This window comes from Gymnogyps californianus, chromosome 15 (assembly GCF_018139145.2).
Source record: "Gymnogyps californianus isolate 813 chromosome 15, ASM1813914v2, whole genome shotgun sequence".
Taxonomy (NCBI): Eukaryota; Metazoa; Chordata; class Aves; order Accipitriformes; family Cathartidae; genus Gymnogyps; species Gymnogyps californianus.
In genome coordinates, this window is record NC_059485.1 from 11204552 (window position 1) to 11224610 (window position 20059).

The 20059-nt window shown below is 37.4% G+C and overlaps 1 protein-coding gene across 1 annotated transcript; it reads left to right on the forward strand.

The window, feature by feature from the left end:
• Positions 1–11640: 11640 nt before the first annotated feature.
• On the forward strand, positions 11641–19805 carry TNFRSF17 (TNF receptor superfamily member 17). The gene is made up of 3 exons (XM_050906198.1): positions 11641–11650; positions 18636–18767; positions 19543–19805. Exons 1-3 carry the CDS (start codon positions 11641–11643, stop codon positions 19803–19805), a joined length of 405 nt encoding a protein of 134 aa, XP_050762155.1.
• The last annotated feature ends 254 nt before the right edge of the window (positions 19806–20059 follow it).

The following is a 20059-nucleotide window of genomic DNA, read 5'->3' on the forward strand; positions in this document are numbered from 1 at the left end:
ATGACTTGCGCGAGCCCATCTTGGCCCACCCCCCGGAAGAGATGGGAAATGTAGTTGCCTGCGTTTTGTGCGTATTAAAAAACTACAATTCCTGTCAGCCTTTGCGCGCGCCTTTCGTTTCTGCCGTCTCCGCCTCCAGTTTCGGGGGGGGCGGGGGGGGAGACGGGACATGTAGTTGGCGCGAACGCCTGAGGCGGGACAAGAACTACTCGTCCCAGCAGGCCAGGCGCCAGCGTTCCCTCCGGCGACGCTTGTGTCTTGCCCCGCAGGTCTCTGGGAAGTGCAGTTCACAAAGGTTGCGAGGGGGCAGCGTCGCCGGATGGCTGCTCCCCGTTCCTTCATCCCACACGAGGGTCGTTGCAGATGGGGACGGGTAGCAGCCGTGTGGGAGGCTGCCTCGCCCGGGGAGATGAGCCTGTCCCGGGCGCTCCCAGGGGCCGCCTGCGCCCGTCGCCGCCGGAGCGCCAGCCCTATCCTGCGGGGGCTGAGGAGAGCGGGCTCGGTGGGGAGTGTCACCTCACTGGATTTCCCGCTTCCCTTAAGGACTCAGCGTCTGGAGTCAGGTGAAGACATGCTCGTTTTAGCTTTTATCTATGCAAAATTGCACCTACCTAGTCCTAGAAAACATAGATGCAGAGTGACAATACAGTGACAGCACCTGTGCTGGGTCAGTAAACCTCCCAAATGAAGATTTGTGAGTATACGTGCTCTCATGTGAGGTGAGAGCGAATGTTTCTGTACACGTCCAGCCGTTAGTTGACAGGATGCGTTAAAAGTTCCAATTTTGGCAATTCTACAGCACAATTTGACTAGGTTATTATAATTAAAAAAAAAAAATCCAGTTAAGCCAAATTCAGTAGGACTTGTCAAGTACTGAGGCCCTTGACTGGTAAGACTATTAGAACTTATTAAAAAAGAAAAACAAACCCAAAAACATTGCTTGAACTTAAGTATATTTGGAGGAGATGGGGAGGAACAGAGGGGAAATTAGTAGATTTTGGTTAGTAGGCTGCACATGGCTGTGGCAGTGTTTCATCTTGGAAGGTTCAGCATAAGTGTTTATAACTAGACAAAGTGAGTGCTTGGGAGAAGGGAGTTTCTTGGAGTGCTCACATGCAAGGACTGAGTCATCTGCAGCATTATTTATATTAGAACACTGTAGGACAGGTTATGGAGTTGTTTTGAAAGCAGACAGGCTTAGAATTAAAATGTAAAGATCTCCATTCAATACAAAATCTGATTCAGTTTTGATTGGAGAACTACACAAACTCTCCCGAAGTGCTTCCAACTGATCATATTCAGGGAAAACACTAGTGTACAGGGCAGCACTTATAAAAGTAAAAAAAAAAAAAAAAAAAAAAAAAAATCCCCACCAACACCACAGATAATTCATTTTGAAAGAAAAAAAATGTAATTCACAATGAAAGACTATACACCTCTGCTAAGTGGAAGTCTTTCCTTCAAGTACCAAGAACTTACCCTCACCAGAGCCTAAAGAATGAATTTTAAAGACCTTGTGAAAGCCACTCTCTGGTTATTCTCTGTTGCAGAGTTCCTTTCCAGTTTTCAGACACATGTTGCCAGGGCCTCTATTGTTCAAAGTTGAGTATAATTAAGGAAGATTCTCACCTGTGTTACTGTTGTAATATTTAGAATTTTGTTAAACACCAAGTAAGTTTCTCAGCTGTGTGTAGCAATCATGTTTCTGTTAAAAAAAAAAAAGTAGTCATATGCAGTCCCACTGAGGGCTGGGATAGAAGCAGGAATAGGACATGATCCTTTTTTATCAGGGGAATGGAGGAAGCAGTTAGAAGTAAAGCTACAGCAGTAAGAAATAAGTTTCCTAAGCAGCTAGTATCATAAGGAACACCTCAATATAGGTTTGTTTGTTTGGGTTTGGTGGTTTTTTGTTGTTGGGTTTTTGTTTTTGTTTTTTTTTAAATACTAACCATTGCTTGTTAGGTGACATTTATTAACCGGTAGGTATCTGATACATTTCATTTAGTATGGAAACAAGGTAACACCATTTGGAACAAAGGAGCTCATGGGTTACTACTGTTGAATCATAAATAAAAATCCAGTGGAAACTAAGCTTCATGAATTCTGCTGACAGAGTGGCTTGTTATTGTACACTTTTTACTGTCATTATGAGTATTTAATAGCTGAGGTTTATAATGACTGCAATGCTGTATTGCAAGCTTGTTTTTTGTTTGAGCCTTGACACAGCCTACAAGTCAGGAAAGGCTTAACTGGAGGCAGGTACTATATTTTCAGAGCAATTAAGACTTAAGATTACCAGCACATATAACATGTAGGCAGCAATTCTTACATACGCTTTGGCATTCCTTAAAAAGGCTTCTTGAAGGTTTTTGAAATGGAGCTTCATTCTGCCAGCTCCTAAAGTACTGAATTGTGATAATTTTTTTTTTTTTTTTTTTTTTTTTTAGTGCAGGGAGTGGGGCCAAATATGTGTTTGATCAGGGGTATGGAATTGTGTATTACCACTGATTTCAGGGGAAAAGAATTACTTGTGTTACCCAACATTCCTTCCTTCCTTGACAGGTACTTATTCCCTAGGTACTTGCTAGGATATAAACAATTAGTCCACAGAATTTCAGAAGATGCCAAATGTCCTTCAGAGTGTACAAACCTGTTTTGCAGGCTGTGTCGCACACAGGAATTGTGTAAACTCAAATACTAAATTTTTAACAGGGCTAGTAGTTTGTTTTTCCACTTACAAGCAGCTGGTACTCAAAACAAAACCTAAGTGGAATCATGATAATTTTACTGGCAAAATATCTACTGGAATGTAAATGGTCATGTTCTCTTGAGGTTTTAAAACATTATAAAAGCTTTTCTTGATTAAATCTCTTTTGCATCAAAATGTTTAGAATAAATATACTAGCTCTTCATTTAATAAATACTAAAAAGCTTTTCTTATTGAGAACCACCCATATAAATCCATCATCACATCATGACTGACTTAAATCATCAAAGCACTGCTTAGAAAAGAAGAGGCTGGACCACCTCAGGGTTAACGTGTGGGGACTGGGGTGCAGAGAAACTGTCTCCCCCCAGTTGCAGTTCTACCTGTCCTTGTGCTGCCTTCTAGCTCTTGTTAGACCTTTTGCTGAGTCAGTCTCTCTCATTAAATTTAGCTACAGAACAGTCCACTTTCTTTTTCCTCCTGGGTTACTGAGATGAATCAACTCTTAAGAGGTGTTTGACAAAAGCCAGAGCTGGTATAAAGTAAGAATGGGGAGCAGGACTTCTTTTTTAGTGAGAGCAAGCTATTCACATATTAAACTATCTCAAGGTAACTTCGCCACTAGTTTTCAGCCTGTGATAAGTCAATCCTAGAGCAGTGAAATGGAGGTCCTCATTCATATGACATTAGGAATAGTATTCTGTACTTTAGGAGCAACTTTCATCCACGGTTCTCACAAGCACTTTACACCCTAGCAGATATACCTATGAAATACCAATGTTTTAGTTATGTGAACTGAAGCAGAAAAGAAAGATATATTTCACTAGAAGGCTTCAAACAGGTTGACAGCTTCAAGCAGTTAACAGCTCACCACCAACAGCTTATTAAACTCCATAAAATAGCAGCAGTCTAAGGGGGAAGAAGCATGGTTTTAGGGTGCTGGGTTATGAGTGAATTGACTCAGTTTACCCTGAGATAAGGTAAATTCCTGAGCTGCTGCAAAATGGGAAAGAAAGCATTTGGCTGAGATTGGGAGGGGCGGGAAAGGAATAAGACTTCCCTTTCTGGTGTGGCAACAAGCTGACATTCAACTGACGCACTGTGAGCCATGCCCTGAAATTTAAAGGTATTCAAATATGTACATTAGTTACGCACTTAAATGAGTAGCCTGATATTTAGAATTGCTTTGAAGTCAGAATGAGCCTTTAAAAACAAAGCCAAAAGAACAAGTTATTTACCTAGGAGGAAGAAAAGACAAGAGTTACAAGGTAAATTATTAAAAGAAAAATATAGGAAACTGTGCTCAGCTATGAAAGTACCATTCTAGAAGCATATCTCTTTATCTGAGGCTTATGTGAAGGAACAATCTCAAAAGACATTCTAGAAATTAAGTTTAGCATTACTTGGAAGAAGCAGGTGGAGTTAAATGAGTCCAGAAAGTTTTTGTGGAAAACATGAATTAAGGCTGTACCTAAGTACAAGTGATATATCTCTCTTGAAGGAAGGCTGTGTAAGAGTTTTTCTAAATATCTTTCATAATATTAATGAGGCCTGACACAGAACTGAAAATACTGAACTAGTTTAAGTTTGATTAGGTGCCAGGAGATTATAAACTAATATTCTTAAACTCTGGCAAATTCTTTTTCCAGGTAGTCTGTGGAGATGTAGCTGAGAAATAGAGAACAAAAACCACACTATATTTCAGCATGATGGGTTTTTCAACAGCCAAGTCTATCCTAAGCTTTGCTGGTGTTCCCGGGAGTGTAAGTGAATTATAAAGAGGCTTTTATATTTGCACAAGACCATGCGTAATCCAAACTAAGATATCTTGACCTGGAAACATATTTTACACTGATTTGTTTGTTCTAATCCTGCTATTTAACAAATGCTTTCTGACCTATTACTCTCCCTCTGCTGGACACTCACATAATTACTGTATTTGTGTTGTCTTGCATTTATGTATTCTAAGCTATTTGATTGGAAGAGATTCAAATAAAAGTCGTCTTTGGTTTTCCAAATGTAGCATCATAGCATAAGCCCTCTTCCGCAGTCCAGTTGTAGAATTACTCCAAGCTTGCAAAGGGGCAGCCTCAAAACAATTTAGCAACTTAACTCTTACACATTTCATTGTGGGTTGGTGATGAGTACTTCCAAGCCGGATTCTTCCTTTTGAGGTCTCCAATCTAGAGTTAATGCCTTTCTTTTGGAGCAGTTAAAGCACATACTGCAGGCTTCAAAAAGGGCATAAAATCAATTGTTTTTCCTTTAGATAGCAAAAGAAATACATGAATCCATACACCAAAATACCAGTTTATAATTCTCTGTGTCCATCTCCTTACCTCTCAAATACTTCATATGCTCAGCTCATTATTTTCCAAGGTAGTCATGTGTCTCTCACTTCTGTGTGTATACACAACCTTTCTTTCTTTTGCTTGTCTGTCTCTAAAAATAAAGACTGAAAAGTTGTCTTTTTTACAAGTGCCATCCCCTTCTTTCAGGTGACTTTAATTGGAGGCTCAGAATTCTCAGCTGTGTGATCTATTGCTTAGGTAGCCTGTTGCTCAGATTTGAAAAATCTGTAAGTTGGGTGCTAGCTAGTTCTATGTTCAAGGTGTCTCTCTTTGAACGCACAGTCATTGCAGTTTACTCCTTAGACAGAATTTCTTCCGTGGTTTTGATACCATGAGCCTCCAGACTGATAAATAGTAGGGGGACGGTGGTTTAGGTAAATAGTTTTGCTATCAAAACTGTTTGTTATGTGTGGGTTTTTTTGCTATCGAAGATCAAAATAAACAAAGATGAGTGTTTAGGTGTGCACATTGTGAAGAATCTATACATAGTTTATAAACCTTATGACAGCTGAAAATGTTGTAAGTAGCAGGATTGCTTAATGTGGAAGGAATGTGCTGAGCAAAGAATGTGCATCCAAGGAAGGGAAGAATGAGATCACTTTAAGGATGTAAACAGTGACTGAGTTAGGATTGGAAAGGTTAGAGACAGGAGGGAATCTATTTTGAAGAAAGGCAGAGACTGTGTGGTTTTAGAGACTTGAAAGCCAGGTGTGGGATTGGTGGGAGGAGGCATCGTGTCAGTTAAGATACTGAAGCAGCTGAAAATAAATCCTTTTAAGTACAATCCAGACCTCTGTTCAACTGTTCTTATGCTTTCATCTTGATTAGCAACATTTTGATTAGAAAATTATCCTTCTGCTTTGTTAGAGTAAATTTGTTTTCACCTATAAATCTGTTGGATGTGGAGAGTAAATATTACAAGCCTAAGATACATAGATTCTCTGGAAGTGATAAATGGAAACAGAGGATATTTTTGCTCCCTGTGACCTGAGACAAATTTGAGAATCTTAGGGGCTGGGATGCTGAGTTGACTGAGCAACAATGATAACTTTTAAGTGCCAGATCCTCAGGAGATGTTCTTCCACTGGCTGTAAGCTAGTATTGCTCTAGCAGGAGACAAGTAACAGAAAGAATTTACAATTCTGGATACCATCCAATTGTCAGTCTTGTAGCTTGATATAGAGGTAAAAAACACAGAAAAGGTGGCTACCATTTAAAGTGGGGCTTACAGTCTAATATAGGTGTACAAGGTGAGTTCCCACTATCAAACAGAATTCAGCTGTACCTTGTATAATTTTTCTAGACTGTGTTAAATTCTTAATAAAGAATGTTTTTGTGAGATAATGAAAATGTTGAACTTAGCACTGAAAATATCAATACAGGGTGTTAATGCATGGTATGTAACACGCTGTTTATTCACACCCTTTCTTATTACAGTGACTCCCTGACATGGAGAAACTTGGAGTTGCCATGCCCACTGTTGGGTTCCATAACATCTCTAGGCCAGATCTCCTGCCTTATACATGTGGTAAGAGTTTTATAGCACTTATGTTTCATATGGAAAGTTTTACATGCAGTCTGTCTCCAGGGAGGTGGGAATAGAAAACTTGTTCCATGCGTGATTTTCATGTGCTTTCTTCTTCCCTTCTTAATTCTCCAGAATTCCAATTGAGGGAGCATTTTGTCCATTAGAGATGCCTTAAGATTTTAGTTTCGGTAATGACTAAAGCAAAATGGCATTATTGTTATGAAGAAAGAACAACAGTGTCATGGGGTTTTTAAAGCTGTTCTTCTATAGCTAGTTAACATGTTAACATTGTTGCAGAAAATAATTACTTCATTATGAAATTGTGAGAATGAAATAGTGACCGTGTTTCTAAATAGGACTAATTACTCCAGCATTATTCTGTGCCAGTATTTTTATTCCAGAGAAGGCAATTTGCATGGGGAATTATTCTGGAATAGGGATGGCTAAATCAATTACAATTTCCCTCCTGTCTTGAGAGAGAGCACATATTGGCACTGTGATGCTGTATATGGGAATTTGAAATAAAGTAATTGTGTGTTACCTAAACTTGTCCACAAACACTGAATGGCTAGAGAATTTGGTTAAAATTATCAGAAGAAAAATTCTTGTTAGACTTTAGTGTATGCCAAGCACTTCATGTCATTCATAGGTGTTCACGCACATTCATTTTTGTTGTAACTCCATCACTCCTGTTGGCATTATACCACTGATGAGTTTTAGTTTGTTTTGTCCACCTGCAAAGTCACTGAAATAGTAGTATGTGGGAGATTATTTTTCCAACACAAAATGTAAGCGCTTACATTAAGAAATGAAAAAATTTAGTTTATATTCTGTAAAAACTATTGCACCAACATAAAAATGTCACTGGCATTCTAACAGGTATTAGCTTAATCCAAACTTGCTTGCACGATTATTGTTTTATGCATTGTCCTTAGTAGTTACATAACTATGTTGGCACACGTGGAACATCAGACAAATGAAGAAGTATCTTCTTTCCCCAAAGGGTTTATAGTCTATTAACACTGCTTTTCTGTGCTATGCACTTAATCTTTTCCGTAACCTGGTTCCTAGCTAAGTAAACTTTGAACATAGTAAGGGATACAGAAGTTGTCTGAGATTTAGTTAACAATGTTTATACTATTGTTATTTTAATTACTATTTTTAAGGAACATTTTTCTCTTCAGTTGTTTTGTTCTTTAATCTTTTTTGGAAAAAACAGATGTAGCAACAGCATCATCATTCTTTTCAAAGCAGTGGTCTAATTAAAATATGCTGAACCAAACAGGCAAAATCCACATTGTTCTTGATTTTGCACTGTGCCCAAATGACATTAAACAATATCGTGTCTAAAAAGAGCATTGTTCTGTGCAGCTTGTAAAAGTTAATGAACATGATGAATCCCTTAATAACCCCTTCCTTTTGTTTATTAGCAGTGTGTACCCCATTCCTAGAGCAGCTTATCTCCTCCCAGCCATATAGTTAAAGCATACACTTAACAAAATATGGATTTCTGAAAATAACCATTTCAGAAAGTTTTAATGCTTTTTTAGGAGATTAACTGTCTGTAAGACTGCTGTTCCTTGAAGTGCTGTAACGTTTGGGAAGAAAAAGCGGTGGTGTTTTTGTATGTACATTGATCTCACAGATTTTTAGGATTGTTGTGATGAGGTGATTTATAAAGGACTTTTTTCTTTGGATTTTTTCTGTAAATAGCTTTAGAGAATTGGAGAGGACTCAAACCAAGCCTGTACTATAAGACTTGACAGTGTAGGTCAGTTGCCTTAGTGAGTGGAAAAAAAAATTACATGTGCTACCCAGAAGAGCTGTGCCAGCACAAAATGACCAATGTAGAAGCAACTATACAGCCAGAAGAATTCCTTTGTCAGCCTAGCTAATGTTTTTTGTGAAGGCAATGTAACAGTCCTAGCAGAAAACCCTCTTTCTTCTGATAAGTGCTATGTAATTATGCCAGCAGAATTTCTCAAGTACAGTCAGGCAAAAAAGCTGGCACAAGCATGAACAGAGAAACCCCAAAGCAGTGTCGGAACAAAGCTTTGTTGTTGAAGTTGTGTGTGGGAAATAGACCTTAAGCTACTGTTCTGTGAGAGAACATAAAGAATTTCAATCTTTATGTTTAATTATTGACATAATAGTATTATTTTCTTCAGTTTTCCATTCAGAGTTTTCATTTTATTATTTCAGTGTTGAAACTCACAATAGCTTTTTTCAAATTAAATAATGAAAGATAAAATTCTCCTTACCTTTTTCAGGTGACTAATTTCTGTCACATAAGTAATATCAGTTTAACACATATTAAAAATGGGCACTGACAAGGATTTCTGGAAGTCTGAGGCTTCTCCAGATGTTTAAGGAAACCACCAGTGAAATTTGGGTTCATGGCAGGAAATGTTCTGGCTGGATGCTCAGTGCTTGGTATGCCCGTATTCTGCCAAAGCAGCATATAACTCTAGGCCTTCTGCTCACATGATAGAAGGGTGTAAATCTAGAGTGTGTGTGTGTACAGCTCCAAAATACTACCTCCTGGTCTGTGCTGTGCTGTTACCTACCTGTACTCCTTTCACCAGTAAAAATTATTTGATTTCTTGAAATCCTGTTCAGTAGTTTGATACCCTAGTAGAATTGACAGTATGCTAAAATTATTCTTCTAAACAACACATAGATGTTTTACTGCTTCCAGACGTAGATTTGAAGTTCAGAGAGAAGTTGTCAGTGGTTGATAATCACATTAGGAGAGCAAAGAAGTATATTTCATACTGGTCTTTATAAATTGTCCCTGGGTGTCACTCTTGAGTCAGACTGAAACATTTTAGAAGCAAATCTGAGAATTGTTTTTCCTTTTATTTTTTCTGTTGTTTCTGCAGTTGACACTTCTTCTTAAATTTATTTCCCATTACTCTCTCTAATGATGTCAACTCCAGCAGGCCAGCTTAACTTGTCTGAATTATATTATTCTTAGAGGATACCTTGGGGAGTTTTTGAACTTAAGTTGCAGTAATGTAACTGCAGAAATACCTCCCTGGCAACACTTTGTGGATTTGCAGTTAAATGACCGATTATTATATTTGATAAATCCTTTCTTATTTTGTACAACTCTACTAATTTCTGTCATCCTTTTGGAGCAAAATCAAGTGACAAGGAGAAAGCATTTATTAGTATCAACATGTAACTCTATGTGGAAAGCCAATGCAAGCCCTGTAAATCCCATAACTGGGGAAAAAAAGCTGCAGTGTAACTTCACTGGTAAATAAGCCATATATTTATTATTCCCTAAAGGTAAATATCACTGTAGGAGAACCATCAGTATCCAGTCATCTCAGACATTTTTTTCGGTGTGTGTGCGCAGTCTACATATAACAAAATAGTGTGATGCTTAGAGGATTGAATATGTATTTTACAAGGCAGTGGATAAATTATTAACATAACATAACTACAGTTTTTAAGTAACAATATCCTTATCTCAATGTCACTTAATGGATTTATTCTTAATGCTTCTGGGTTTTGTTTCATTGGTTGGCTGAATCCGATATTCTACTTTATAAAGAGCTTCTGAATTCAGGTATTACATCTCTCATATTAAAGCCAGTTGGTATAGTACACTTCTCCCAACAAAGTGCCTAAAGTGTGGTTGGTTTTTTTTTTTTTTAATATTAACTTCCTTCTATCAAAATTACTCAAAAATGAAGGTTGCACAAGAATCTTGTTAAGATAGAAAATGTCTTCCTTAGTTATTATGTAGATGGGTGATGGCACTTGCAATAAAACAGATTTGGGGAAATGATGTGCTACAGGACTATCAGATACATTTTCTGCACACTGCACCAAATAATCCTCTGTTGAATGAATTAGCTTTTTGTGGCACGGTTTGACACTTGTTTTTGAGAGTGAACACCACAGTGTTTTACTGAATTGAGAAAGTTATGTTGGATTAATTTCTGCTTTGAGAATAAATATTTGTAGTATGCTTTTTAGAGGCATGGGCAGATAAGAAATGGTCCCCCAAAATGTAATTTCAAAACTGCTCTATAGATACTTGTCTTCAGAAGTTCTGGGGAATCTCATGTAGTCAGTGAAAACAGCAGGTGAACCACAGGATGTAGATTTTGAAATAATGTGTATTTTAGATGTGTAGCAAGGTCTGTCACTGGGAATTATTGCTTATCAAGATCTTCTGATTATATGCTTGCTTTCAGACCCTTGAGAAGTAGGACTTCTGAATGTTAGGATGTGCAGAAAACAAAGGCAACAGGCCATGACAACTGTAATTCCTCATAGTTTTTCTACCATTTGTCGCCTTTGTTTTGTCATCACATACATCAATAAAACTATATATATCTGAGGAGAAAAGACTGTGACTTGTATGGTGGCTGTTTATTTGAATGACACGTTAGAGACCCTTTACTATCACTGCTCCCCAGTTTCCTATGTGTGAAAAATGTATTGCTTAATAATCAAGGATTTGTGTTTTGGGGCACATCTATCAAAAAAATTCATTTATCTCTAAAGGCTGTAAGCTTTGGGAAATAGTAGTCCAACCGTAGGAGGAAAATTATCGCTATAAAAGACAGCAGTATTCTCCAGAGCTCTGATGAAATGAGCTGTATTTAGCCTTTTACTTGAGGGGAGGTTTCGTAGAGTTTGATTGAAAAGATGAGACTTCTTTGTATTTACTTCTGTGTCTTATGATAAATGTGTTTGAACTCCTAACTAGCCACACAGGAAAACTGTTTCTGGCCAACTGGTTATAGAGAGTGTAAGCATATCTGCCACAATATCTTATGATCCCATATACACAATATCAAATAATTAGACACAAATTAATTTCTACTGTACTTGGAGTTTGACAGGACTTTTAAAATGAAGACATTGGCGCATTAGTTTGCCAAATTTGTACTTCTGTGGTGGACTTAGTTTCACATCCCCACTAGGTAATCAGCTGTTTATCTTTTTTTCTTTTCTGTTTCTGGTCTTTTTTCCAGGCCCTAGGGAGTAAAACTCTCTGAACTGACTGGATTAACAAATCAAAGCTGCTTGCCATGTGGTCAGGTAAGCCCTAGAGCCCTTCCTTGTGCTTCAGAATACTGTAGAGTGAAGAGCAGGACTATCCCTTTCACTAACACCAAGACATTTAATCAGCTTAGCTGTATATAGTCTAACCACATATTTGGTGACCTACAGACCAGTCTTACTAATTAGACATGAATTGTCTTTGTGCCAAAATCATCTGATTTAGAATATATCTCATTACATTTGAGTGACAAAATATTTTAGGAATCACAATATTAACACTTCTGCATATCATACAGCAGATGTATTAAAGTACAATGACAGCATGCTGTTTTGGAGAGAGAGGTATTTTGCATACACAAGAAAAGCCATTGCCAATGAGTAAAAACAGATGCACTTCTTCTGGACTAGGAAAACAGAGGAAAGAATTTAATAGCAAAAAGTAAAGTAGTTGTGAAGACTCTAATAATACTACCTACGGTAGGAGTTATATCCTGTAGTTCCTTTCATTGTTAATTGTCTCACAAAGTAATGTCAAGTCTTACACTCCTCCCTTTAATATTTTTCCCAGAAGTCCTATATTTGGGGTATATCTACTGGGAAGCATCTCTGCCTCAAGGTGAATCTACTTGTGTAGCATCAATAGATCATCTTAAAAATGTTCCACATAACAGCACTGACTTTACAGGATGCCTTGAGAATCTCTGGTTGGGTTTGTCTTTTTTCTTTAATATTATTATCTGGTCTAAGAAATTTCTTCCAAACTACTGTCAGTGTTGCTCTGTCAAAACATGTGCAGAGGGTTATGGAAAGGGGAAGAATGTGCATTGCCTGGAGGACATAAAACTAGAAAGTTGCCATCGTCTACTTGCTTCCACTACCCCTCTGAACTGCTTTGTATTACCAGTGACATCCTCAGTAAGAGCAGCAGCTATGGGTCCTTTTTACCAAACACATCAAGACTTCAGTTACTTTTCCACAGATGTTGGCTTCTTAATCTGCTTGAGAAAAGCAACATTGATTTAATCACATGAGTTTCAAACTTAGAAATAGAATGTGTATCTTACACCTCACTGAAATGGTATTCCTTCCCCCCTCCCCCCCCACCCCCAGATCGTCCAGAAAGATACGATGATCTGGAAAGGAAAACATATGTCCACATCATGAACTTACAACTCTTTGTTTCATCAGGCCATCCTAAACACATTCAGACCAGTCCAGGCTAGCTTAGATTTATGTGAGTTAAGACAGTTTTTTGAAAAATTCTTGAGCAGTGTTTTGAGAGCCATCTGGTTTTCTGGAAAAGATTCATCACATCTGTTGGATAATAGTATCTTTTGGAATGCATCTTACCTGTAAATTATCAATGACGTATTGTAATTTGCTTTAGTAGAGCATAGAAGCCTGAAGTTTGATTTCAGACTTCCTTTTGAACCTCAGAAGAATCTGAGCTATAAAACTGGTCATCTTTCCAGAAGGTTCTGTAAGGGTGTCACTTTACATTTTAGAAGTGAAATTTGTAAGTTTCAGGGATGAAATCATGTCTGCATCAACTGCACCAGAGAAAGTATTCTTACTGTTGAGCATTAATTTAAATGATTGTTGTGTTAATGACTTCAGTACATTTTCCCTGGAATTTAGAAATCATATTTGGGTATAGCAATGGTGGGCATAGAGAAGCAATGTTATAAGCAATGTGTATACCCATTCTAGACATATCTTATTATTTCTTTTGTTGCTTTTAGATCAACATTTTTCTCTTTAAGCCCATTCTTCACAGTTTTTATTAATAGTACCATATCATATCAAATATGTATCAGTTGTAGGATACATTGCAGTAATAAGTAGAGCAGGAGTGCATAACAAAGTTCAGCAAGGACAAGTGTAAGGTCTTGCACCTGGGAAAACATAATCCAGGAGTGCAGCACAGGCTGGGATCTACCCGGCTGGGGAGCTGCTCTGTGGAAAGGGACCTGGGGGTCCTGGTGGACAACAAGCTCAATATGAGTGAACAGTGTGCTGCTGCGGCAAAGAAAGCCAACAGGATGCTGGGTTGCATCAACAAGGGCATCACCAGCAGAGATAAAGAAGTGACTATCCCACTCTACTCAGCACTTGCCAGGCTACACCTGGAATACTGTGTTCAGTTTTGGTCCCCGCTATGCAAAAAAGATGTGGACAGGCTGGAGAGGGTCCAGAGAAGGGCCACAAAGATGATCAAAGGACTAGGAAGCCTGCCACGTGAGGAAAGGCTGAGAGAACTGGGTTTGTCCAGCCTTGAGAAAAGAAGGCCTAGGGGAGACCTCATCACCATGTTCCAGTATTTAAAGGGTGGCTACAAAGAAGATGGAGACAATGGCTAATGGGTACAAGTTACTCCCGGGGAGATTCCGACTGGACACAAGAGGAAAACTTTTCACAATGAGAACAATCAGCCATTGGAATAATCTCCCCAGGGAAGTGGTGGATTCCCCAACGTTGGACACTTTTAAGATTCAGCTGGAGAGGGTGCTGGGCCATCTTGTCTAGACTGTGCTTTTGCCAAGAAAGGTTGGATCAGATGATCCTTGAGGTCCCTTCTAACCTGGTATTCTATGATTCTATGAACTCATACTTTGCACGGGTTTAACAATTTTCATTGAAAGCACTTAGTGAATTTTAATAAAATTACTCTGTATTGTTCCTGTGAAGTAGATAAATATTACCCATGCAGGTATGCAGGAAAGTTAGACTAACATTTTCCAAAGAAAGCTACCTCCTTCAGCCAATAACTTTTGAAGATATCTTGTAAGTATCTGTGTGCATTTTTGTTTTAGCCTGTTTTTTTGAAAACAGTAAAAGAACTACATGCGTTGACTTCTGGAGTGCTAAGCATTGTTTTTTACTCTTTGGTCAGTGATACAGAATGTGGGTGCATATCGGAGAAGTCACAGACACATCTCAATAGAATCCCTCTTTTATTAAAAAAAATTCTGAGGAAGACCTGAAATGGCACATAAAGGTGTTCTGATTAACAGAACCTATCGCTAGCAAGCATTTCAAGGTTTCTTTCTTCATGGTAGCAACACTGAACTTTAAGGAGTTTATCAATTATCATTGTTGAAGCTTAGTATTATCTGTGTTGCCTACTTAGGATTTCTACATGCTGTTTAACAACAGCATTTTGCTATCTCCCAGCAAAAATACTCACCACTGTCAATCTGAACTTCTTTCTCTTTTTTGTGAAGCTGTGAATTAATACCAAAATGCTATAAACCTACCTATTCAGCAAAACTACTTTGTTGAAGAAAGCTAGTGTTTGAAATAAATATACCTACATAATTCAGTCAAAAGTCAAAATTAAAAAAAAGTGTCATTATCATACATCAAAAAAATGAGGCAAGAAAACTGTAATAAAAGCAGCTGAAACAAAGACAGTCCTCCCCCACGCTCCTAGTACAACCAGAAAAAAAAGTGTGAAACTGATTAAAGAACTGGTTCATTCATCTGTTATAGTGCACACGTGATTTCCCTAGACTACTAAAATAATGTTAGAAGCATTCAGCAGCTGTGATATAGTTTGAAAATTTTGGAATTTGAGAGCTGTCAATTTCATAAGGAATTTTACTACAGTAAAGACTGTACCTATCCTGCAGATATGTAGTGTTGGAACCAGCTGCAGAAAACAATTATAGAATTAGTCAGCTGGTTCCTTTCTAAAATAATAAGGGGTCTTAGTACAAGTTTATAGATATGAATATAAAAATGCAAGAACAATGGGAAGTTGTGGCACAGGAAAATATTCTGTTTAAGTAAAATTAGACAGCATTTCACTGAAGTCAATGGAATTATATTGATATAAGATTAAAGCGTTGGACCCAGCTTGTCTGTCCTGAAATTCACTTATCGTACTTGTGGATACCATGAAGGCACTTTCATGAATATCTGCCTTCTTCAGATCACAGCTGAGAATGTGATTGTCCTCTCCATGACTGAAAAGGTTAAACAGAATCTTAAAAGCAAAAACTCAAATCACTCTATGCATAAGCTACCAAATGGTGCTTCATCAGAAACAGGAATGATATTCTAGTGATAACGTTAAGTTTCTTCCCCTAGAGTGTTGTCCTGGTTTTGGCTGGGACAGAGTTAACTCTCTTCTCAGTAGCTGGTACAGTGCTGGGTTTTAGATTTCGTGTGAGAATACTGTTGATAACATGCTGATGTTTTAGTTGTTGCTAAGTAGCGCTTATCCTAAGTTAAGGATTTTTCAGTTTCCCATGCTCTGCCAGCAAGCAGGTGTGCAAGAAGCTGGGAGGGAGCACAGCCGGGGCAGCTGACCTGAACTAGCCAAAGGGATATTCCATACCATGGAATGCCATGCCCAGTATATAAACAGGGGGGAGTTGGCTGGGAGGGGCGGATCGCTGCTGGGGCATCGGTCAGTGGGTGGTGAGCAATTGCATTGTGCATCACTTGTCTTTTCTTGGGTTTTATTTCTCTCTTTTTTTCTGTTACATTCCTTTTCATTGCAATTATTATTATTATTATATTTTTATTATTATTAGTTAGAATTATATTTTATTTTACTTGAGTTATTAAACTGTTCTTATCTCAACCCCTGAGTTTTACTTTTTTTTCTGATCCTCCTCCCCATCCCACTGGGAGGGGGGAGGGGGAAGTGGCTGCGTGGTGCTTAGTTGCTGGTTGGGGTCAAACCACAAGAAGTGTGAATGTATGAAGCAAGTCAGAACGAGTTTCATGACTTCAGCACCAGCATTGACTTCCTGGTGAAATTTTTGGCATCACCCACGGTCTGTATCCATATTTTCTTTCGTCATGCCTAAATCGGATTTTGTCAATTCCTGTTTATCCACCAATCTTGAATAGGGAGAAAAGCCCGTAACAGAAAGCCTACAGTTGTGCACCTGGCCTATAGACAGAAGTGCAGAAGCCACAATAAGCAGTTCCATCTGCTAGACTAGAATACAGATTGCTTTGTTAGACTATTCCACTAAAAACAGTTTGTGTATTCCCACATGGCCCATTTAATGGGAAAATAAGTCTCAGATACAGTAATGTCGTATGAAATTACAATTTCTTATACAATATTTTTCTTTTACCTTTCTGTAGTCAAAAAGGCAATTAACTTAATTATGTCAAGGAGGAATTTAACTATAAATAAGCCTGTAATTCTAATCTATCTGTGGCAGTGATACTGGATAGAGGCAACTATTGGAACTTGCTAGATACTACTGCTTAACTTTATATTTAAAATAAATCCTATGAGATTAAAAAGTCAAGATACAAGTAAGCTGTGTAAATTATTTTCATTGTGGCAGTCTGTTATCGAAGCTTTTTTCCTGGGAGAAGACCAAATGCATTTTCAGAAATGTTACACTTACTGCGTATACACAGACAAATCTATGCATGCTCAGTGTGCCTCATCACCTGGCTGGGAAGGAGATGTCGTATACACTCTACCACAAGAATGAAATCTATGGCCTACCTATTTTTCCCTGCTGGGTACCACAGTTTTAGTACAGTGACAGTTCTGCATTATGGAAAAATAAAGGCAAAATGCAGATAATGTTTTGAATCAAAATCATAACATTTTCATATAGCTCTTTTTTAATGATTAGAATGTAATCTTAATACATTTCTAATATAACTAGGGTTGTAAGCAAAAACGCCCAAAATGAACCAAGCAAAAAAGCCAACCAAAACCTAATAGACTAGATAAATGAAGCGAATTTGGAATTGCGGAGCAATATCCCAGTGACTGAATGTCTAGATTTTGTCTTTCTGTTATAACTGAAGATATATGTATAACCATACATCCACTAGATGTATTTTGTACAACACAATTATGAAGTAATTGTTGAACTTGTAGTTTAACAGTATCTCATTTAAAATCAGAAAACCATTCATTTACAAAAAGTAATTATTTCATCATCTATGTGTTCTAAATATTATTGCCATCCAGGGAAACAGGTACGAAGGAAGTTGTCTGAAGTTGCAGAATGAGTCAGTGGCAAACCTAGAAACTGAATTGGTCGTATCTTCTTACTGCTATGCCTCCTGCCTCTATTTTTTTCATCTTACGCTCCTTGGACTGGGACAAAAAGAACAAAAAGTAAGCATTGTGTAGTTTGCATATTACAGGAAAACATTATTACTGCGGCCCATCACCATGAAAACACCCACAAAATTCTAAAGACAAGAACAATTATTATGAAATCCTGTTTGGAGATCTTGCTTTTCTACAGTTTGTAATGCTTAGCACCTGTTCAAGAAATGTCTTCTATAAATAACCATTTTCTGTTTCACAAAAAATTTACATTGAAAATTATCTTGGTGCAGCTGTTCAGTTTCTCTACAATTGTGAATTGCCAAAAAAGGAACAGTAATTCCTTGGGGGCCTCAGAGTTAAATCTTTTTTATTTAACATGATACTACGTAGTGGAGCTGTGATCAAAGTCTAACTATTATTGCTAGCTGCTCTTAGATTTGCTAAAACTGAGAACTGAAAAGCCCTTTGTAGATGATCCTCACTCTTTTACAATTTCTGTGGCTTTCCAGTTCCATAATTACTGATCCTGATGGCACACTGCCCCAAAAATGAATACTTCGATAATTTGCTGCTCTCTTGTAAGCCTTGTCATCTTCGATGTTCTAGTACGCCGCCGCCTTCATGTGAAAACTACTGTGATAAGAGTAAGTAATATTTCTGCAATACTTTGTGGCTACGCTGGGCATTTTCATGTTGTATTTTACATAGAATTGTAAACATAAAAACTTAAAGAAATCTAAAACCTGGAAAGAGTTTATCAGAATAATACATGGGCTCAAAAATATTAAAGACGTATGCAGTGTGTCCTGTATGTGTTAAGAAGAATAAATTTTTAAAGCTCTCAAGCTTTACTTGAGCTGTCACTCAATAGAAACAGAAACTGCTCCTTTGATATAGAAGTTTTATGTGTTGGACATGTTTACTGTTCATTGGTTATTGTTTACAATTAATTTAATGCATCTCTTATTTCATAAGGTACTGATTCAAGCGGAGTTCTTTGGATTTGTTTGGGCTTAGGAGTAATTTTAATGCTTACTCTGTTCACCTTAATGGTCTTGTTTAAATGGAAGCACCTAAAGCAACTAAAAGAAAAAATGAAAACCACAGGTGAATAAATAAGATTCTTTATCAAATAATTTTAAATCATTGCACATTTTAGCTAATCTTACCATGTATAAATTTTGCATATAATTTATATTCCAGATTCTGGTAACTGCCTTTGTTGGATTGTTTTGTATTCCTCAAATAGTCTCAATGAAGTGATTAAAGTTATTAGGGAATAAAATATCCAGATGATAACTTGTAAAAGCAGCAATCTCTCTTTGTTCGTTCCGGATCATGTTAGGATTATTTTGTTGCATATTCATACCTAGCTTACTTGCTGGTGTTTGAGAAAGCACTTATGAACCCTCAATAGCAAAAGATCTTTATAAGGGTTTCATCCTCTTCTCATTGAATGCAAAAGGAATTCTACCCAGGTAGAGGATACACATTCAATATTAGCTTTCCATCTTATAAGACATTAAATAATTATACTTAATATTCTAGCCTGCGAGAAGTGTATGTGGTATATTTTGGGAAGGTGAAAAAAATTAAGTTACTTTTACATTTTACAAACACTAATATTTGTGAATTGTTCAGCCAATAACTGATTAGAAAATACGTGTTAGATTACTTAAATGCTTATCCTGAAGTATAGGGGGTATATTGTCATAGAACAAAAGATTATCATATATAACTACATCTTAAAACTTTCACTATATCTTAAAACTTTCACTAAGGTTAGGAACATAGTTGGAACATAACAAAATTTGGATCTTTAATAACTGTATGTCTGGTATAGCATGATGTATGTGCTAAATTAACTTCTGTATTTTTACAGACTCTTCTGTGGAGCTGAATAATATTCTCAAGGCTAATACTGAAAGCAGTGTGAATACAGAAGGAATTAGACACTCACTTCAAAGTGAAACATTAATGTATTCGGTGGAAGAATGCACTTGCAGTGACTGTGGCTTGGTAAAACCTCAGACTGGCTGTGAAACTTCATTCCCATTACCAGCTACAGAAGAAGGAGCTACTGTTCTAGTTACCACAAAATCTTTTGATTACTGCAACTATATTCTGGGTGCTGGGGGACTATGAGAGAAGTATATTTTTACTGCATAATAGTAAATTAGTTATTCCAGTATAGCTATTAATCTAAATACTTGCAGTCAGTGGAGAAGGCTAGTACATCATCCTTATAGATCTTCCATTGAACTTTCATTACTATTGTCATATTATTTCTAATTCTAGTATCTCTTTGGTCAAGTATTTCTACATTATTCTCAGGTACTAAACTAGTTATTGGAATTTTTAATTTTTGAAAGTCCCTATGTAGGATGGCTTTTTCTGCC

What these genes read in the sequence shown, in the direction of transcription:
- TNFRSF17 (XM_050906198.1), top strand. An exon ending in AGAAAAAATGAAAACCACAG is followed by an intron (nt 18,768 to 19,542) that starts GTGAATAAATAA and finishes GTATTTTTACAG; the next exon opens with ACTCTTCTGTGGAGCTGAAT.